Genomic DNA, 19,715 nt, shown 5'->3' with positions numbered 1-19,715 from the left:
AGGAAATGGGAAGTGAAAAAGAAGACTGAATTAATAAAAGGCACCACTTGGTCTAAGTATAATTAAATAGCCACTAACTCTGTTCACCTATATCTTGCTAGTGCTTATAACACCAGAATTAAGAGCACTAATTTGACATGGCAAAATCTTGCTTCAAATGGGTTATTTTCCAAATGGGCAGAGTGTAAGCTTAGTTCTTGAAACATTTAAATTTAATATAGACAAAGATTGAAAGTTCTTGGCTACATGCTTTATTTTCCCATTTGAAAACTACAAAGTATAAGCTAAAAGGGCTTTTCCCATCAATTAGCAATCTGCCTACTGCATCCATCATATAGTTAATTGATTGCACTTGTAGTTTATAAATGCACCCAGATGCTGTGGAATGAGCACATTTTGTAAATTAAAGGAGCATATGGAACACACACAGACAGTAACATTTCATCATAACTACCCAAAACATCCTTAATATGCAATATTACATCACTAATTACTTCATAAATATGTAAGTATTTCCTGGTTAATGTCTTGGTGAGAAATTTGCTTGGCAGTTGACCCCAAATGCTACTGTGACCAGACATTTAATACCACTTCAGGGCTCTTCTAGTTTCATTCTACAGAAGGAGAACGTGGCACTCAGCATATTAGGCAACTTGATTGTGCAAAGTCAATGAAAATATTTATTCTTTAACACTGGGTTATCTTGCTTAATGAACACCAGTCAACCCTCCAAAATATAAATATCTGTCCAAAGATCTGTCTGTAGGCACTATTTCTTTCTAAAAATGTTAGAGGGAATTTGCCAAGTGAGGAGAATTTTGTTGCTTAGTGGACTCTTTAATTTCTAAGAACAGGGCATTGGAAGAAAAGGAGTGGAGAAGTATATGAAATTGGTCTCATTCATTAACTCTGGGAAAATCAATATAAATGATTTAAATAAATTATCCTAAATGTATCTCAGAATGTTAAAGGTAAAGGTTTTCATTCCCTTTATCTATGTCATAATTCCTTGTCAAGCCAAGGTTCAAGAGGCAGTCAAAAGAGACATGCAACACGGCTAAATTTCCCTTGGAAAATGGAAATTCTCTCCATACACAAGGTCCACCAACCAAATGATTAAGAGAGCTGTGGGTGACCCACAGAGTAAGAGATGTGTACTTAAACTTTTAAAATTTGTGTTTCATTGGTGCATTTTGGCAGCATGATTTTGGTAAAATTCAGTTAAACTTAGGACTGGAAATTGTGTCTGGGTTCACCTTAGAATTTTGAAATAATCATTGAAATCACAGAATTCAGAAGTAAATTGATTTTTCATTGTTTTTCAGTCCTATGACCCTTCTGGACAAAGACTGTGCCCTTGGGTGACAGAAGGCTTGATTAATTTCATTGCAGAATTTGAACTGGGCATTGGTCAAGCCCCCAGCCTTCAGGATAAAATCAACAAATACTTAAATAAAACATTTAAAGTTATTCTAGAAATGAACATCTATTTATAAGCCAGAAGTAAAATAACAGTAGATTAGTCAGCATGAGCTCCTAATGTTTTCATCATTCAAAGCTTACTTAGGGAAAAAGTCAGCAAGCCTTATTGATGCTTGAATCGTTAAAGTCTGATAAATAAGTTTAGTAGTTATTGCCGTATTTATATTTAGATACCAATGACTCAAATAATATGACAGCTTAATTTGAATTTTGCTCCTATTGAATACTCTTCCTGAATATGGCAAAGAGAAAAAGGTTACAAACAACAACAAATAGCACACCATTTATAATCTGGTAAAGTACCTTCTATTCATGGGATTTCTTTCCTAATGTATGAAGCAGGGGTTACCTAATTCAATGAAAAATATTTGTCACAACAGACATGACATTCTATCTTGTACTTAAAGGAAGATGCAATCAGAAGTTCCCTTGAAAAGAGGGGCCAGGCTTCCTTCACTATTAAACCTACTCCTCCCCTCCCCCCCTCCCCTTTTCTGAGATTCAATCCCTTCTGTTCTCCATCTGCTCCGCCCCCGCCTATTGTCTCCTCTCCTCTCCCAGCCAAGCATGCCAGTCCCATCTGGCCATACTCTTGCTTTTGCTGGCTCTAATTCCCATGGGCCTAGGAAATACTTGAATGCCGAGGCTTTTCTCCTCTTCAGGAGAATAAGGATAGCTACGAGACTATCAAACAATTATCCGAAGAATTCACACTCATGAACATGCACATGATGTCTCAAATACGCAAACAGCACTTTTAGAATCCTCTCTTAGGCTAAAATAAAAAAAAAAATGTTTCTAATTCTCTCACCTTGGATGCATTTTTAAAAACTGAAATCTTACTGTCTCTGAAATAATCAAAATTTATATTTCAAAAATATAAAAACGTTCATTCATCCCAGACATGCATTTTTTTCAGTAAGCAGAATTAGTGTAAACAAATGTTGCTCAAATCTTACCATCATGAAATATTTCCATTAATTAATCAGGTTTAATAATCACTAATACATTTTCTGTGGCACCAAACATACATTTAATTCACACAATACACCTTTACGAATTTTCAACGAAAACCCACTCTGCCACAAAAGCATGCATGGTCAGAATCTAAGCATATTTAGGCAAAATAATCACCAAGTCACTAACAATAATAAAGCAGTCTGGCAAGTATTGAAAGCAGCTTTTATTCATGCTTTTACTCGAATCAACTTAATACATATATATAAACACACACCCCACAATTTTTGGTTGTTTCTGCCACAAGCATGCTCATAAACCTCTGAAGCTCACGCAACAAAACAAAAGTAGAAGCAACCATGCTCAGGGTTTAAGGACATTTAAAATTTAAAACAACCTTTCTACATTTCATACAGAGCGTGCATAAATTTGACATGCAATCTCCAAGAAGAAACATTTTAATATAAATCTTAAAATTAGTTTATCCAAAAGAGTTTATTCTTATTTTCATTATTATTGTTCTTAGGCTTCTGGTATCTTAAACCCTGCATGCTGCAGTTCTAAGCTGTGCTGAGCACCGGCTGTGATAGAAGAAGCTACCTGCGAGTTTTCACAGTGCCATCTCATATCCATGTCTGTCTGGCTACCCTGCGTGCTTAGAGCTTTTTTCTTAATTCTTAATGGAAATCCTAGGAAATTTAGTCCATCCTCTGAAATCAATACTGGTGACAGGAGAGCTCCCTGACTCAGTGGGAGATCAAGATGATAAATTGCCTGCGCATCAGCCTGGCCTATCAGTGCCCTGCACACAGATGGGCGAGAAAACACACAGAAAAGGCTTTATCAGTCACGTGTCACCAACGAGCCAATGGCTGATGCACTACTGCAGGAAGGGATGCTGCAGTTCCGTCTGCAATTGACAAGGCTGCTGGTAGACAGACCAGCCCGTGCCCAGCTCAAAAAGTCTTGGCAGTCTCTGCTGTTAAATTTGCTCCCCCACTGTGACTGCATAGGGAAACAGACATTCCCCTAAACCCCGACCCAAATAAAGACCTATTTTCATGCACAGGAATTTTTCTCTGTATTACTTTGTAATCCAATGTGACAGCTCAACAGAAAAGAAACTACTTTTTAACATCCCAACCCTTCAACTCTTCTTATGTGCTTCCCTTCAGATGATTATCACCTTTTCACCTAATATTAAATTAGAAGACTTAAACTGTGCAATTAGCATGCAACCCTCCTAACAGAATCTGCTCAAAGCTTTGTAATTGTAATTATAATTTTATTTTCAAGTTAATGAATGGCATTTTTTGAATGCCCCATTTATAATGAGTATTTTTATGGGATAATTTTGTAAAGGCAATTATGCAACATTAAGAAATACATTACTATGCTTTTTTTTTTGCCAATTAGAGCTATTTCTCTTTAAAGATAATTTAAGTCCCAATAAATATGCCACGTTATCGATCATTAAAAAGACAAACAAGGTCACCTTATTTTTGACAAAGGAGGCAAGAATATACAATGGAGAAAAGACAGCCTCTTCAATAAGTGGTGCTGGCAAAACTGGACAGCTACATGTGAAAGAGTGAAATTAGAACACTCCCTGACACCATACACAAAAATAAACTCAAAATGGATTAAAGACCTAAACGTAAGGTCAGACACTATAAAACTCTTAGAGGAAAACATAGGCAGAATGCTATGACATAAATTACAGCAAGATCCTTTTTGACCCACCTCCTAGAGAAATGGAAATAAAAACAAAAATAAACAAATGGGACCTAATGAAACTTAAAAGCTTTTGCACAGCAGAGGAAACCATAAACAAGACAAAAAGACAACCCTCAGAGTGGGAGAAAATATTTGCAAACGAAGCAACTGACAAAGGATTAATCTCCAAAATTTACAAGCAGCTCATGCAGCTCAATATCAAAAAAAACAAACAGTCCAATCCAAAAATGGGCAGAAGACCTAAATAGACATTTCTCCAAAGAAGATACACAGATTGCCAACAAACACATGAAATGATGCTCAACACCACTAATCATTAGAGAAATGCAAATCAAAACTACAATGAGGTATCACCTCATACCAGTCAGAATGGCCATCATCAAAAAACCTACAAACAATAAATGCTGGAGACAGTGTGGAGAAAAGGGAACTCTCTTGCACTGTTGGTGGGAATGTAAATTGATACAGCCACTGTGGAGAACAGTATGGAGGTTCCTTAAAAAACTAAAAACAGGGCCTCCCTGGTGGCGCAGTGGTTGAGAGTCCGCCTGCCGATGCAGGGGATACGGGTTCGTGCCCCGGTCTGGGAGGATCCCACATGCCGCGGAGCGGCTGGGCCCGTGAGCCATGGCCGCTGGGCCTGCGTGTCCGGAGCCTGTGCTCTGCAACGTGAGAGGCCACAGCAGTGAGAGGCCCACATACCGCAAAAAGAAAAAAAAAAAAAAAAAAAAACTAAAAACAGAACTATTATACGACCCAGCAATCCCACTACTGGGCATATACCCTGCGAAGACCATAATTCAAAAAGAGTCATGTACCAAAATATTCATTGCAGCTCTATTTACAATAGCCAGGACATGGAAGCCACCTAAGTGTCCATTGACAGATGAATGGATAAAAAGATGTGGCACATATATACAATGGAATATTACTCAGCCATAAAAAGAAATGAAATTGAGTTATTTGTGGTGAGGTGGATGGACCTAGAGTCTGTCATACAGAGTGAAAGAAGTCAGAAAAAGAAAAACAAATACTGTATGCTAACACATATATATGGAATCTAAAAAAAAAAAAAAGGTTCTGAAGAACCTAGGGGCAGGACAGGAATAAAGACGCAGACGTAGAGAATGGACTTGAGGACATGGGGAGGGGGAAGGGTAAACTGGGACGAAGTGAGAGAGTGGCATGGACTTATATATACTACCAAATGTAAAATAGATAGCTAGTGGGAAGCAGCCACATAGCACAGGGAGATCAGCTCGGTGCTTTGTGTCCACCTAGAGGGGTGGGACAGGCAGGGTGGGAGGGAGATGCAAGAGGGAGGAGATATGGGGACATATGTATATGTATAGCTGATTCACTTTGTTATAAAACAAAAACTAACACACCATTGTAAAGCAATTATACTCCAATAAAGGTGTTAAAAAAATACAAACAAAACAATAAAAATACAAACAAACAAGCGCCAAAGGATGTACACATCCTGCTTCCCAAAGCCAGAAAAATAAATGAGTTATCCAGTGTTGGAAATATATACTTATTTTTCACCTTTCCTCTAAAATTTAAAGTAATCCTTTCGTAAGCAAAGGCTCCACATCTGGAATACCATATGGAAATATATCCCCAATACATCTGCATTTATTGATCATTCTGTAATAGCAGACATGTTGCACAGTTCAAGGTAACTGAGATGACTGTATCCTGTCTGACAAGGAAGGTTTTAACTTGTAAGACTATGGTGTGTTTCAAATGGCCGTATCATGGAGATACTTTTTAAAAAGCTTAAAAGAAACATTGAATGATCTTTGGGAATAACCTTTATATCACAAAGAGTACCTGGGGAACCTCTATTGTTCTTTATGGGCCAGTTTTCATTATCTCCATGCATTTTCAAGGACTAATTCTAACCCCTTATAGAGTCACTCAATACTACTAAGAAAAAATCTGAGAATAAATCGTGATAGGTATGCCATAAAAAAGTAAATTGCCACTGAGGTTTAGAATGCTGAAATTCCAAAGCTCATTTTGTCTTGGCAACTATTTTTTAAATCCATCCTGGAAAGATTGGACTCTGTCAAGTTTTTGTTTTGCAAATTCCGTTCCTCTCTCCTTTATTCAATGTTGACTCTAAGGAAATAATAAAGCATTTCTTAAGTTCTTTAAAATATATATTGTTTTGTGCCCATTCTCTCCATTTGGCCTATTTATTCAGTAATATGACCCTCATCAACCAAACTTTATTCTTTTAAAAGAAAAGATTAAGGCTCAGAGCATTTATCAAAAAGAAAACAACCATCATGAAACATTGACATTAAACCTATTTATTGAACTACTGTAATAGCCAAAAACTAGAAACCACCTACTCATCAATAATGAACTGATGAGATAAATTACAGTTTTACAGTCCGGATACTCTGTAGCTGTAAAATACAATGTGGTAGATTCAAACATGCATATATGAAGAGATCTCTAAGATATATTGTTATGTAAACAAAAATTAAAGGTACAAATTTAAAATTGTTTAAAGGCTATATACACACTACACACACGCTTTACACACACAAATACATAGCTGCATATGCAAAGGAAATTTCTGTAAGGACATAAAATATCAGTTAATAGTGGTTAAATCTGAGGAGGGGAGCCAAGTTCAAAGGTGGGACCATAGCATAGTTTTAATAGGTACCATTTTGGACATTTTAAAAATCAAGTCTATGTATTACTCTTCGTATTTAAAATTATTAAATAATGTAAATGATGGCATCTATGTTCATTTATGGTTAAAAGGACGTGATTGGTAGATGTTTTAAGCCAAAATGCTGAGGGGAAAGGAGGACAGTCAGAGGGAAGGGTGGCCTGTTGTTTTTCATGCAAAGAACATTGAGTACATGTGGGAAGGAGAGAGCTGCTAGGTACAGGTTCTGGCAGTCTTAGCTGAAGACCTCCACATCCCATATTAACTTTTGGTTCTTTCATCTCTGAATGCAGATAACAGTACAAACTTACGTGTGTTAAGAGCTTTACAACTTCTAGTGACAATTCACCTGAATTATTTCTGATTCTTAGAGGTAGGAATGTGGAGGACTGAGAAATAAATGATTTGACTAGTTAACTGAACTTGGGTGAATTAACTCTGTCAAAACTTAGTTTTCTCAGAAAGATGCAATTGTCAAAAAATGGCAGAGCTAAACTTGAATCTTAATTTAGGATATTGTTTACTGCTGCTTTAAAAGCAAGATGATGTGCTTTTTTTTTTTTTTTTTTTTTTTACCAATAATGGTGTAGGGTTAAAGACAAGATGAAATCCATTTTCTTCTGTCTCCTACCTGGCACAAGCTTATTTTATCCCCAAACCAGAACCTGGCTTATAGATTCTATTTTTAACTCTTGTTGTTGTTATTCAGATTCTTATAACTTTAAGAGATATAAACTTTAAAAAAAGAATTGGCCAAATTTAGTGAAAGGCTTATAATATGCATTATTAAAGGATTTTTTGTTTTACCCCCAATTATTCTAAGTCAGTGGTTTATGGGGGGGGGGTGTGATTTTGCCCCCAAGGGAACATTTGACAATGTATGGAAACAGTTCTCATTGTCACAGCTGGGGAAAGTGTTCCTAGCATGTAGTGGGTAGTAGCCAAGGATGGTGCTAATCATCTTAAAATGTACAGGACAGCTCCTACATCAAAGAGTTACCTGGCCCTAGATGTCCACAGTACTGAGACTGAGAAACCACACTCTCAACACTGGGCTTTTCTACCTTATTTATAAACAGGTGAAAAAAAAAAAAGTATTCTGTATATATTGTGATGTGGCAAGGAAGTAAGTTTAGATGGAGAGAAGAGGATAACCAAGGCCCAAGGCTGTGGGTCACTCCAAAGTTAAGAAGTCATGAAGAGGAAGAAACAGCAAATGAGGATGAGGCTGGGAGGAAAAGCAACGTGTGGTGATCTGGAAGCCTGTGGTAAAAAGTGTGTCAGAAAACACACTGGCATCAACTTGCTCGAATGCTGTTAACAGGTCAACTACTAATTTATTCTCCATAGAGGTTTATATTTAAACAAAGGGTCTGAGAAATTAATCTCATTGAAATTAACAATATAAAAGGCTTGAGGTCCTTATTCCTCTTCATATTTGAATTTTTGAAGATGTGGCCAGAAAAAGTAATATTTACAAGGATCACAGGAGGGCTCTTTGAGGGACTAGGTGAGGGGAGGGGGCTTTTGTGACCCTCAAATTATACTTCTTAGGCTACTTTAGAGTCCACAAAGTTAGGCTTGTAAACAAGCAAGCAAATAAATCCTATTTTGGACCCCTCCCCACACCCCACCACAGCTTGCAGAGTGCCACCATATCCACCTAGCAAGGAGGTTAGTGATTCTTGTCTCCAGGCCCCCACCCAGTCTTTCTATCCATAGATTAAGTTTTTAGGAACAGAGTTCTCAGAACCAGCTTCAGGCACTTTCCCTCTGTGACTCCTGTCATGCCAATTTCCACACTTGGCCAAGCCTGTGGGTCAGTGCAACAGGGCTGAGATACAGAGCCACCTGAAACACTATGACATTGGAGCAACTTCAAGCCACATTAATGCTCTTTGTAACAGGGAAATATTGCAGGAAAGCAGGAGGGAGGGAGAGAGAGAGAGAGAGAGAGAGAGAGATCAGAGAAAAGAGCCACAGATCTAGATATTATCATGTACTCTGTGGTGTGGGAGAATACTCCATGTCACAGTTCTCTTAAAACCAGAAAGGTTTTTACAACTCCAAGAGCTCGTACGGTTCGCATAGACCAACTCCTTCATTTTATGGATGAAAGATTTTGAGGCAGAGAGGTTAAATAACTTGGCTTAGATTAAGTGACAGTGGGATTCTGTCCCATTCCAGTCAATGGATGAACATGATATTGGCAAGTTTCAAGATTTTAAAAATCACCATAATTATTAACCAGAGTAAAACTTAGAGGAAGGGGAAAAGTTGATGTCAAATAAGAGACAGTAGATGGCTCCAAAGCCTCCTCCCTCCCACACTGATGTTGGATTAAGGCATGGAAAGCTTTTGCTACCCAGGAAAGAGAGTATGATCCTCCACTGGGCATTGATCGGCTATGAAATACAAAAGAAGCAGCTCTGAGTCTCCTCCTTTCAGAAGAATGTGAGTGGTGGCTGAAGATTTTTTTAAATGCAAATTCTCTTGTCTGTACTTTCACCACAGTGATGATGAATGGGAAGTAGGATGCATGAGTGACTTTTAAAAGACATATGTCAGGAAGTAAGCTCTAGTTGTGAGAGAATATAGAATAGGAAATGCTCTGGACCATTTTCCTTTTTTAAGAGAATAGAAATGGTAGAAATTCATAGCGGATTACCTTAGTTTTAAATTTTATTTTATTTTTTTTCCCCTACAATGGCAGCCCTAGTTTGACACCATGGAGTGCCACTACACTCCTGTTAACTACTAATTTAATATTTGCAAGTACAGGTTAGAGGCAGGAAGTGAATTCATGTCTAAATGAGTAAAATTTCACATATTCTAAATCTTATGGTGTCGGTTTTCTGCAACCTTATTCTTGTGGGTTTTGGTTTTTTACACTGATTATTTCTCTAGTTATGCACGCTTTTTGCAAAGTGAAAACACAAGCAAAAACCCCACTGCCTTATATAATTTTTTCCATAACATTGTATTCTAAAATGTATTAAACTAATGTTGAAAATAAAAGAAATTGATACTCAGAAGGATTAAATATCACCTATATCCATGAAGTTAGCAATTAAAGTCTATTGACTATATATCAAATGTTCTTTCCAAATCAATACTACCCCTAGTGCTTGCTCTAGACTCACTGTCCTCAAAGTTTAGTATGCATAAGAACCGAGAAGGAACAAGTTAAATATCCAGATTTCTGGGCCCTTCCCTGGAGACTGATTCTCTTTACTTGGATAGATCCCCCAAATCTACATTGTTGATAGGCATCCCCTCTCCATAATATAAGAACCTCAAGATCATCTTAGAGTTTCAAGTTCAGAATTCCTTTTCATGAAGAGTCATGTCAACAGGATTTCTAATGAATGGAAATGGGAAGCTTGTTTTTTAGGGAATAAAATTTAAAGAGTGGTAGAAATCGTGTTCACCAAGAGAGAATTGGAACAGAGACCAGTGTCACAGCAAAAAAGAAAAATGCAGGTGCTTTAGAGTCATCCATGAAGGGATAGTTTCCCAAACTGGATTTTACAACATAAAGAATATTTTAGTTGAAAATATTTTTGAGCAAGGAAAATTAATGTGCACAGATGAAATGTGCAAATAGTAGCATTTAGAAGAATAGGATGACCCTTTTATAGCCACAAATAGAAATGACACTTGGCTGAACTGGTCCCTATCTCACTGCTGCCATTAGAAACCATGAATATGCAGATATCCAGGCAGGGTCCTTTTGCATGTCTTAAGAATTCATTTGGACTAAGAAGGGTTTTCTTAGGATAGCTCTCTAGATCTCTAGAGAAGGCAAGCTTTCCTTTAGGTTAGTGAGATCAGAACCCACTAACATCACATCAAAGCTTCTTTAATGGTTTAAGAGAATAAATCCACCCAGAAAGACATACCAAATCTATTTCATGCACAACAATGACACATGAAAATGAAGGGAGAGTGCAGTGTACAGAAATCCTCCAGTCACTGTTTTCTCCCAGCTGGCTTCTAGGTTGGGCAGTTTAAGACCAAAGGGTAAAAATGGTGCTGAAAGGATGTCTACTGCCAGTCCTTAACTCATTTTTAAAAAATTTCTGAGCTTTTTGGCATACTATACAGTTATTTTATTTCAACATAAGGATGACTAACTGTTCACATTGATCCAAACTCAAGACTCAAGGGACAAGTTTAATAAGGAACCGATTCTTTCAGGATGTTGTGAGTAGGACAATGCCTTTTACCAAACAGACAGCAGTGATCAAAAACAGTTTTGGTGGCTGATTAATGAAAAGCATTAATCAACAAAAGCCATAGTCCATGGTCCAGTCTGTTAGAAGGAAAGAGGGAAGGAGGGAGAGAGGCAAGAAAGAAAAGAAAAGGAAAAAAACAGTGCAAAACATTACATGTAGCTGAGGTGCATTAATAGACCTTGTGAGAAACTTGTTTTTCAGTGAGTACAGTTTGCCAGACATTATAAAATGTGAGTCCCCTTCCCCTCCACTTCCCCCACCTCCCGCACCGATAATGGACCACACAATATTTTAAGCAACAAGAATGGCTTCGAAAAGATACCTACACTGACAGTTACACATGACTTCACAATCCTATGCACGCACACACGCATGCACACATAAAGAATCCACATTTTTACTTTTCAGGAGTAAATGTTTTCCATTAACAAAATTGTGAAACCTAAGTTGGAAACAAAGCTCATTGTGGACTAAATATAACATTATAAGAAAATCCGTGAACAGGAGTTCTCAAGTTTTCACTCATACAAATATACTGTAAAGTTCCATGAGCAAACTGCAGCTGGCAGAAGCACTTATTTCATGTAGACTTAATATTTATAGCAATTCTTTCCCAAACTTAAGATGCCAAAGAATTTGAGTGTTTGTTAAAAATGCAATTTTATGACCCCACCCTGGTGGACTTAGTTATAATTTCTAGGGATGAGGGTGAAAAACTGCATACTTAACCTCTACTCCTGGGGATTCTGATGCAGGTTGTTATGGGCCTCAGTGTGAGAAACACATCTATGTATGCCCCCCTCCTGCGTCCAGCCACATCCCACCATGACACCAGCCTTGGACTGGATAATCCAATTCAACTGGATTATCCAACTGAACTCCTACAGCATGATACCTTTCATTGTGGGGGATAGAGGCTGGAAAATCTAGAGAGAGCTTAGAAATGATGGGATGAATAGATTCTGAAAAGATTTCCTGCAACAGATTGCATTCAATATGGATCTAGAAAGATGGTAGAGTTATTTTAGGAAAGGCATGAAAGTGTAAAAGTGCTTTTCTTTAAAAATTTAGAATTTATAATACAAATGATAAGCTCCTTTATCTTTTCAACTGGAGGACCAATCAATGCTTATAGCACATAAGAAATGGTCAATACACATTAGTTGAATTAGTAAATATGATCACCACAACAAAGTAAATCTATGAAAAAAATTCAGTCACAATCCCACTACCTTCACAAACCTTTCTGTTGCTCTTGATGCTGTTGTTAGTGTTTTGATTTTCATTTCACATTCTTTTCTATTTATTATCTGTACACACACATAATTTTAAATAGTTGCAATAATACAGCAAAGAAAATCATAAACAAAACAAAAAGACAACCCACAGAATGGGAGAAAATATTTGCAAACGAAGAGACCAACAAGGGATTAATCTCCAAAATATACAAACAGTTCATCAAGCTCAATATCCAAAAAACAACCTAATCAAAAAAATGGGCAGGGCTTCCCTGGTGGCGCAGTGGTTGAGAGTCTGCCTGCCGATGCAGGGGACACGAGTTCATGCCCCAGTCCGGGAAGATCCCACATGCTGCGGAGCGGCTAGGCCCGTGAGCCATGGCTGCTGAGCCTGCGCGTCTGGAGCCTGTGCTCCGCAACGGGAGAGGCCACAACAGTGAGAGGCCAACGTACCACCAAAAAAATAAAAAAAAAGAAAGTTTAAAAAAAAAAAATGGGCAGAAGATCTAAATAGACATTTCTCCAAAGAAGACATACAGATGGCCAAGAGGCACATGAAAAGATGCTCAACATCACTAATTATTAGAGAAATGCAAATCAAAATGAAAATGAGGTATCACCTCACACCAGTCAGAATGGCCATCATCAAAAAAATCTACACACAATGAATGCTGGAGAGGGTGTGGAGAAAAGGGAATCCTCCTGCACTGTTGGTGGGAATGTAAACTGATACAGCCACTATGGAGAACAGTATGGAATTTCCTTAAAAAACTAAACATAGAGCTAACATATGGCCCAGCACTCCCACTCCTGGGCATACATCCAGAGAAAACCATAATTTGAAAAGATACATGCACCCCAATGTTTATTGAAACACCCTTTACGATAGCCAGGACATGGAAGCAACCTAAATATTCACTGACAGATGAATGGAAAAGAAGATGTGGTACATATATACAATGGAATATTACTCAGCCATAAAAAAAGATCGAAATAATGCCATTTGCAGTGACAGGGATGGACCTAGAGATTGACATACTGAGTGAAGTAAGTCAGACACAGAAGGAGAAATGTCATATGATATTGCTTATATGTGGAATCTAAAAAATTGGTACAAATGAACTTATCTATAAAACAGAAACAGAGTCACAAATGTAGAAAACAAACTTTGGTTACCAAGGGGGAAATGCCAGATAAATTGGGAGATTGGGATTGACATATACACACTATTATATGTAAAATAGATAACTAATAGGAACCTACTGTATAGCACAGAGAACTCTACTCAATACTCTGTAATGACCTATATGGAAAAAGAATGTAAAAAAGAGTAGATATATGCATAACTGATTCATTTTGCTGTACAGCAGAAACTAACACAACACTGTAAATCAACTATACTCCAATAACAATTTAAAAAATAGCTGCAATAATAAAGATACAGTTTTATAATTTAATAAAATAGCATATACATTTTCCATCTTGACCTAGAACATCATTATTATCATTCTAATGGCAATACAATAGACAAACTGGTGTGTTATAATTCACATAATTATTTTGAATTTTTTTGGATAATGCATTCATTTCTATTTTGTATTTCTGCTATTGTAAATAACACTTTTCTTCCTTTGTATTTTTTTTTCATAAGATAAATTCCCCAAAGTGGGATTACTGGTCTAACGACAAGTGTTTTTATAGATCTTGAAACAATCTGCCAAAGCACTTTTCAAAGACTTCTTCTAATTTTCACATTGTCTCCAGCATGCTACTATGTTCTATTACATCTTCACTAGTGTGAACATGTTGTCTTTTCTATCTGGAGGTGCCCTTTTTCCATTTAAAAAAAATTCTAGTAAACTCCTACACATTGTTTTATATCAAGCTCAAGTGCTACCCTTCCTTGCAGGCTTCTCAAAGTCCCTAGGCAGAGTTAGTCATGATTTCCATCATGTTCCCATAGTACTTTGTAATAATACCATTTTTAGCACTTAAATAATTCTGTTTGTTGTAGTTGTTTGTATCTTTCTTTTTCTTCTTCCTGGATTATTAGCAACTGTAAAGTTGGACCCCTGTCCTCTTCATCCTTAGAGCCTCTGGCACAGGGCTTGGCATATAGCAGACATTCAATAAATGTTTGTTAAGTGAATGAGGAATGAACGAATGAATAAATGAATGTGTCAACGTGCTGCACACCCAAGCTTCTCGTTGTATCTCTGGGTAAAATGCCTTCTTTCACCAACTCTATTATAGGCCACCTAGTCCTAGGAACATTTGTATTTTTGTAGGTCTGTTTTGTAATACTTATGTATTTTTTTTACATTTGTATATTTTGTAGATTTTTTTTTTTTTTTTTTTTTCCGGTAAGCGGGCCTCTCACTGTTGTGGCCTCTCTCGTTGCGGAGCACAGGCTCCGGACGCGCATGCTCAGTGGCCATGGCTCACGGGCCCAGCCGCTCCACGGCATGTGGGATCCTCCCGGACCGGGGCACAAACTCGTGTCCCCTGCATCGGCAGGCGGACTCTCAACCACTGCGCCACCAGGGAAGCCCTGCAGCTCTATATTTTTATATTTTTACTGATCTACTTTCAGGTCTTGGTGGCACAGTTCTGTGACTTGTTGTGAATTAATTCTCTGAATCCTTTAGATAACGACTTCTGGGTACACCAGAGTCAGGAAATGTGTCTTTCCAGTTCACAAAGAAGCACCTTTTATGAATAATATGTTAGGACTAGTGAACAGGATTATAAGTCTACCTGTGGAGACTACAGCACGTACATGGCCGCACTGTAGAGAGAATGAAAATTTAAAAATAATCACTGATACTGAATTATTTAATAATATATAATCAATAATTATTCTTATATTATATATCACTTTATGCATTTTGACACACTTTGACATACACACTCTCACTTTATCCTTACCAAAACCTAGTAAGAAATGCAGACAAAACAAGTATATCACATTTAAAATTTGGAAGATAAGGAATCTAAAGCACAGAAGCATGGTTAGGAAGTGGAAAAGCAGGGCCAGTACTCACATATTTTGAATCACATTTTAGCCCTCATTCTAATAAACTCATGAGACCCTGCTGAATTTTGTTAATTAACCAAATTGAGAAAATGAACTTTTAAACAGTATAAACTAGACTGGTGATTAAAAAACAAACAGGCAAACAAACAAGCAAAAACTGCTGGCAACAGAAACATTTGTTCCAAAAGAATACTTAAAAATAATTCCATATGCAAAACAAATAATATCAGAGGATTCTTATTGAAATTGGTGGCAGATGGAGGAGGCTGCTTTCCCTCCTAGCTGGTGGTGTACTTTCTATAATTTACACTCAGGAAAGCATCATAGTGGACCATTCACTCACTCAGTCTTTCAACTAATATATATTATGGCCTAACTAGGTATGAAGAACTATGGGTAATACAAATATATATATATATATATATATATATATATATATATATATATATATATATATATATATATATATATATATATAGCAGAGTCCTTCTCCAAGACCACACATATACACACCTTCATTCTATCTCTCTCTCTTTCTTCCTCTCCCTTTCTCTCTCTCTAACACAGTATATTATAAATGCCACAGGGCTTCCCTGGTGGCGCAGTGGTTGATAATCTGCCTGCCAATGCAGGGGACACGGGTTCGAGCCCTGGTCTGAGAAGATCCCACACGCCACGGAGCAACTGGGCCCGTGAGCCACAACTACTGAGCCTGTGTGTCTGGAGCCTGTGCTCCACAACAAGAGAGGCCGCGACAGTGAGAAGTCCATGCACTGCGATGAAGAGTGGCCCCTGCTTGCCGCAACTAGAGAAAGCCCACACACAAAAACGAAGACCCAACACAGCCAAAAATAAATACATTAATTAACTAATTTTTAAAAATTAAATGCCACATAAATTACATTACATAGTAAACATTCTGAAACTTCAGGGACAAAAGATAACTTCTATGTCCATACCCTGTACTGAGTTCCAGATGTCCATGAAAGGAACAAAATGAAGGGATACAGATTTTGTTTCTTATTTTGTGACTTCGTATAAACCATTTAATCTGCCTATGCTGATGTGTCCTTGTCTGTGAAATAAAGGAACTGAATCACTTTTGCTAATCAAATGCATGTACTATGTGACCACAGGGGAGAGGGTAATTCAGTGGTAAGAGCACAGGCAGTGAGATCAGACAGATCTGGTTTCATGACTTAAGCTTGGGGCTTAGATCAGCTGGTTAGCATAAACTTTCTAAACCCCAGCTTCTTCATCCATAAAATGAGAATAATGGCAACACATACCTTTTGAAATTTCCCATAAGGTATAAATGAGATAATATATAACACGTAGCAGAAAAACTGGCACATATTCAATGGTCAGTGATAGTAATAATCACGAACTATTAACAGGAAAAAGTTGCTGCTAAGTGCACACAATGTTTCAGTTCTACGGTTCTACATAATTTATTTTTGACACAGGCTCACTCACTGTGGAAGCAATTAGTGTTCTGTATTAAATAAAGGTCAAAAACTTTGGCAAGGTAAATGCATACTTAGAAATTTTCAAATTAGGTATAGACTCATGCAAAGCCTTGGCAAGATGCTATGTTTCATTTTGCAATGTGCTAGATTTTGTGGTACTCTTTGGAAAAGGCTAGGCTTTTTTTCAGTTGTCATTTGTATGTGACCTCCAGTTCGATCAATCAAAAACAATTAAGTCATTAGTGTGCTCTGAGTTTAGTCACTTCCATAAATGCTGCATTAGTTGCCTTAGAGATTCTCAACTTCATTTCAACCGTGACGAGCATGATGAATGGAGTTCACAAGCATGACACACTCCCAGGCACATTCCCAGCAAGCTGGCTACAAACTCATCCTTTCTCTTTCACCTAAGAAGGCATATGGGGATGTGAGTGCATTAGAGAGATGTTATCATAGACAATCTTGAATCTACTCTGCTGATTGTTTAAGACAAACAAAAAACTTAATTATTCACTCATTTTGGAAGTTAAACCATAATTATTAACATTACTTAAAACATACTTCACATCTGATCAGGACATATCAATATGTAAGAAATTATGGTACAGAATCACCTCATGTCCAACCTTATAATATTCAGAGAGCACTTGGATTATGGGTCTGAATAGATAAATGCTTTCAGATAATCATTAGCCCACATACCCCAGTAACTTGTACTCAAAGACGGGATGGAGTTGTAAAGTGCTTTTATAATACAATATTATTGTTAAAGGCAAGGGTTGACTCTTTCGTTTTATTTTGACATGGCATGTCCTGAAATAAATATCAATTCAATATGAAAAAAAAAAAAAAAAAAAAAGAATCACCTCATGGCATGACCCAAGGATATGTGCTTGATGTGTGGGAAAATCAAAAGCCCAGTCACTGAAGAAAATGCATTATGAAAGAAGAAAAAGATCTAGTATCACAAACTATGTGAACTTTGAAAAGATGTTTACTTAATTACCTGCTACTTGGATTTTAGTGTGGTGATAAATTGTCTAGAACCTCAGAAGAGGCAGGACACATACGTGTATCATTAGTAATCTTGCATTTCTCTAAAACAGCAATTCTTAAATTTTTTAGTTTCAAGGAACATTTCACTCTTAAAAATTACTAAAGACTCCAAACATCTTTTGTTTATAGAGATTGTATCTATGGATATATACTCAGTTAGAAATTAAAAGTGAAAAACTGTTAAATATTTATTAATTCATTTAAAAATAACAACAGTAAATCTATTATATATTAACATAAAACATACATTTAAAAAACAGCTATTTTTAAAAAAAAATTTTGAAGAGCACAGCATTGCTTTACATTTTTGCAAATATTTTAAATATTCAGTTTAATACAAGACATTTTGGTGCTAATATCTGTTTCTGCATTCAATCTGCTGCAAAATTACATGTCATTTAGTCTCTGAAAAACTCCACTGTACTCTTGTGGAAAAAATGAGAATAAAAAGGCAAATAAAATCTCAGTATTATTATGAAAATAGTTTTGACTTCACTGAAAAGGTCTCAGACATCCCCCCTCCTCCATTCATGCCCCAAGGTTTTGAGAATCACTGCTGTAAAGTTTCTGTAATATTTAGAAACTACATTCATTATTATTTTTTGGTATGTTATTATTATCTTCAGTACACCTATGTGCTATTCCTGTTTCTCTATTTGAAAGCTTCCTAATGGAGAAGACCATGTCTCACAAATCTTAGGCATCATTTACAGCATGATAGGCCTGCCTAGAACCATAGTATAGCATCCATATATAATATGTGATTAACTGATCTACTGATTGATTAAAATTCATGATGTCTTATGGTTCCTTTAATGACCTTTAAACTATTTACTGTAGTAGCGTTTGTACAGTTCATCAAATTTTGAGCCCATTATGTCAACATTCTACTTAAGTAGAAGGAGAAACTAATTGTATCTGAAATTATTACAGATGAGACAAAGGGTTTTTTTCCCCCCCTTAGGAAGCACCTGTGAATTTTGGAAGAGAAATATGAGATGAGAAGCTAGAATTCTACAATTCTAGGGATATCATTATTAGACTTTTTCCCCATAAAAATTGCCCTGATGCATCAGATAGACAATATTTCAAGGTCCAATTAATTTGTGTATTTAGTTGTAGTTTCATAATTACAAAACAATTGAAAACTAATAACATGGAAGGAAATGGCAGTTTGAATTAATTAAAAGCTAGAGTTTCATACCTCTATGAATGGGGAAAAAAAGCAACAAATATCATTAGTATTTTTATTTATTCTACTTCAAAATCAGATCCTTTGAGAGACACCCACATAGTAACTCAGAAATGAAACATTTCTACATTTATCCCTGCTGAATCCTTGCAGAGTGGGATGGTTGGCAAAATATATATTAAAGAATGAAACGGTCCTCCTAAATTAAAGGCTTTATTACATAATAAATAATTTCTTTGACTCTTACAAAATGGTTCTTTTATCTTCAAATATGTGAAAACCCACAGAAAGAGACTTAGTGCCTACCATTGCATTGGTAAGCAGATAACTGTTTTGACTATTCTGTCATAAAGAGAGTATATACTAAAAAAAAGGCTCTTCCCTGCTAAAATCTGGGTAGATAAACAAAATAGCTGCTAGGCTGGGAAGTGAAAAGTGGGGTCACCCATCTGAATTGGGTTTTCATTTGTCATGATTCATAGGACAGCAAGTATGCTAGTCTAGTTGTCTTCTGCTTTCAGAGGAAGTCTATATTTTGTACACTCATGGCTGAATCACAAAGCATAAGGCCTCAAGGCTCAGTGGCTCAGTAAACACAGTTCTCTTAGGTATTT

General features: G+C 36.8%; 1 protein-coding gene across 38 annotated transcripts in view; it reads right to left on the bottom strand.

Moving 5' to 3' along the window:
- The window catches only part of NRXN1 (neurexin 1), a gene marked incomplete at both ends in the record, with an annotated part of 1,149,966 nt that overhangs the window by 50,448 nt on the left and 1,079,803 nt on the right, over positions 1–19,715 (bottom strand). For 2 of the 38 annotated variants that reach the window (XM_081253741.1, XM_081253742.1), the window contains one exon: positions 3,040–3,072. The exons of the other annotated variants lie outside the window; for them this stretch is intronic. In XM_081253741.1, the coding sequence (XP_081109867.1) occupies positions 3,040–3,072 (33 nt within the window). Of the gene's footprint in view, positions 1–3,039; positions 3,073–19,715 lie in introns of those variants that run through there. 38 annotated transcript variants of the gene reach the window in all.

Source organism: Mesoplodon bidens (genome assembly GCF_964165515.1).
Source record: "Mesoplodon bidens genome assembly, chromosome: 14".
Lineage (NCBI taxonomy): Eukaryota > Metazoa > Chordata > Mammalia > Artiodactyla > Ziphiidae > Mesoplodon > Mesoplodon bidens.
This window is presented reverse-complemented; position numbering and strand designations above follow the sequence as displayed.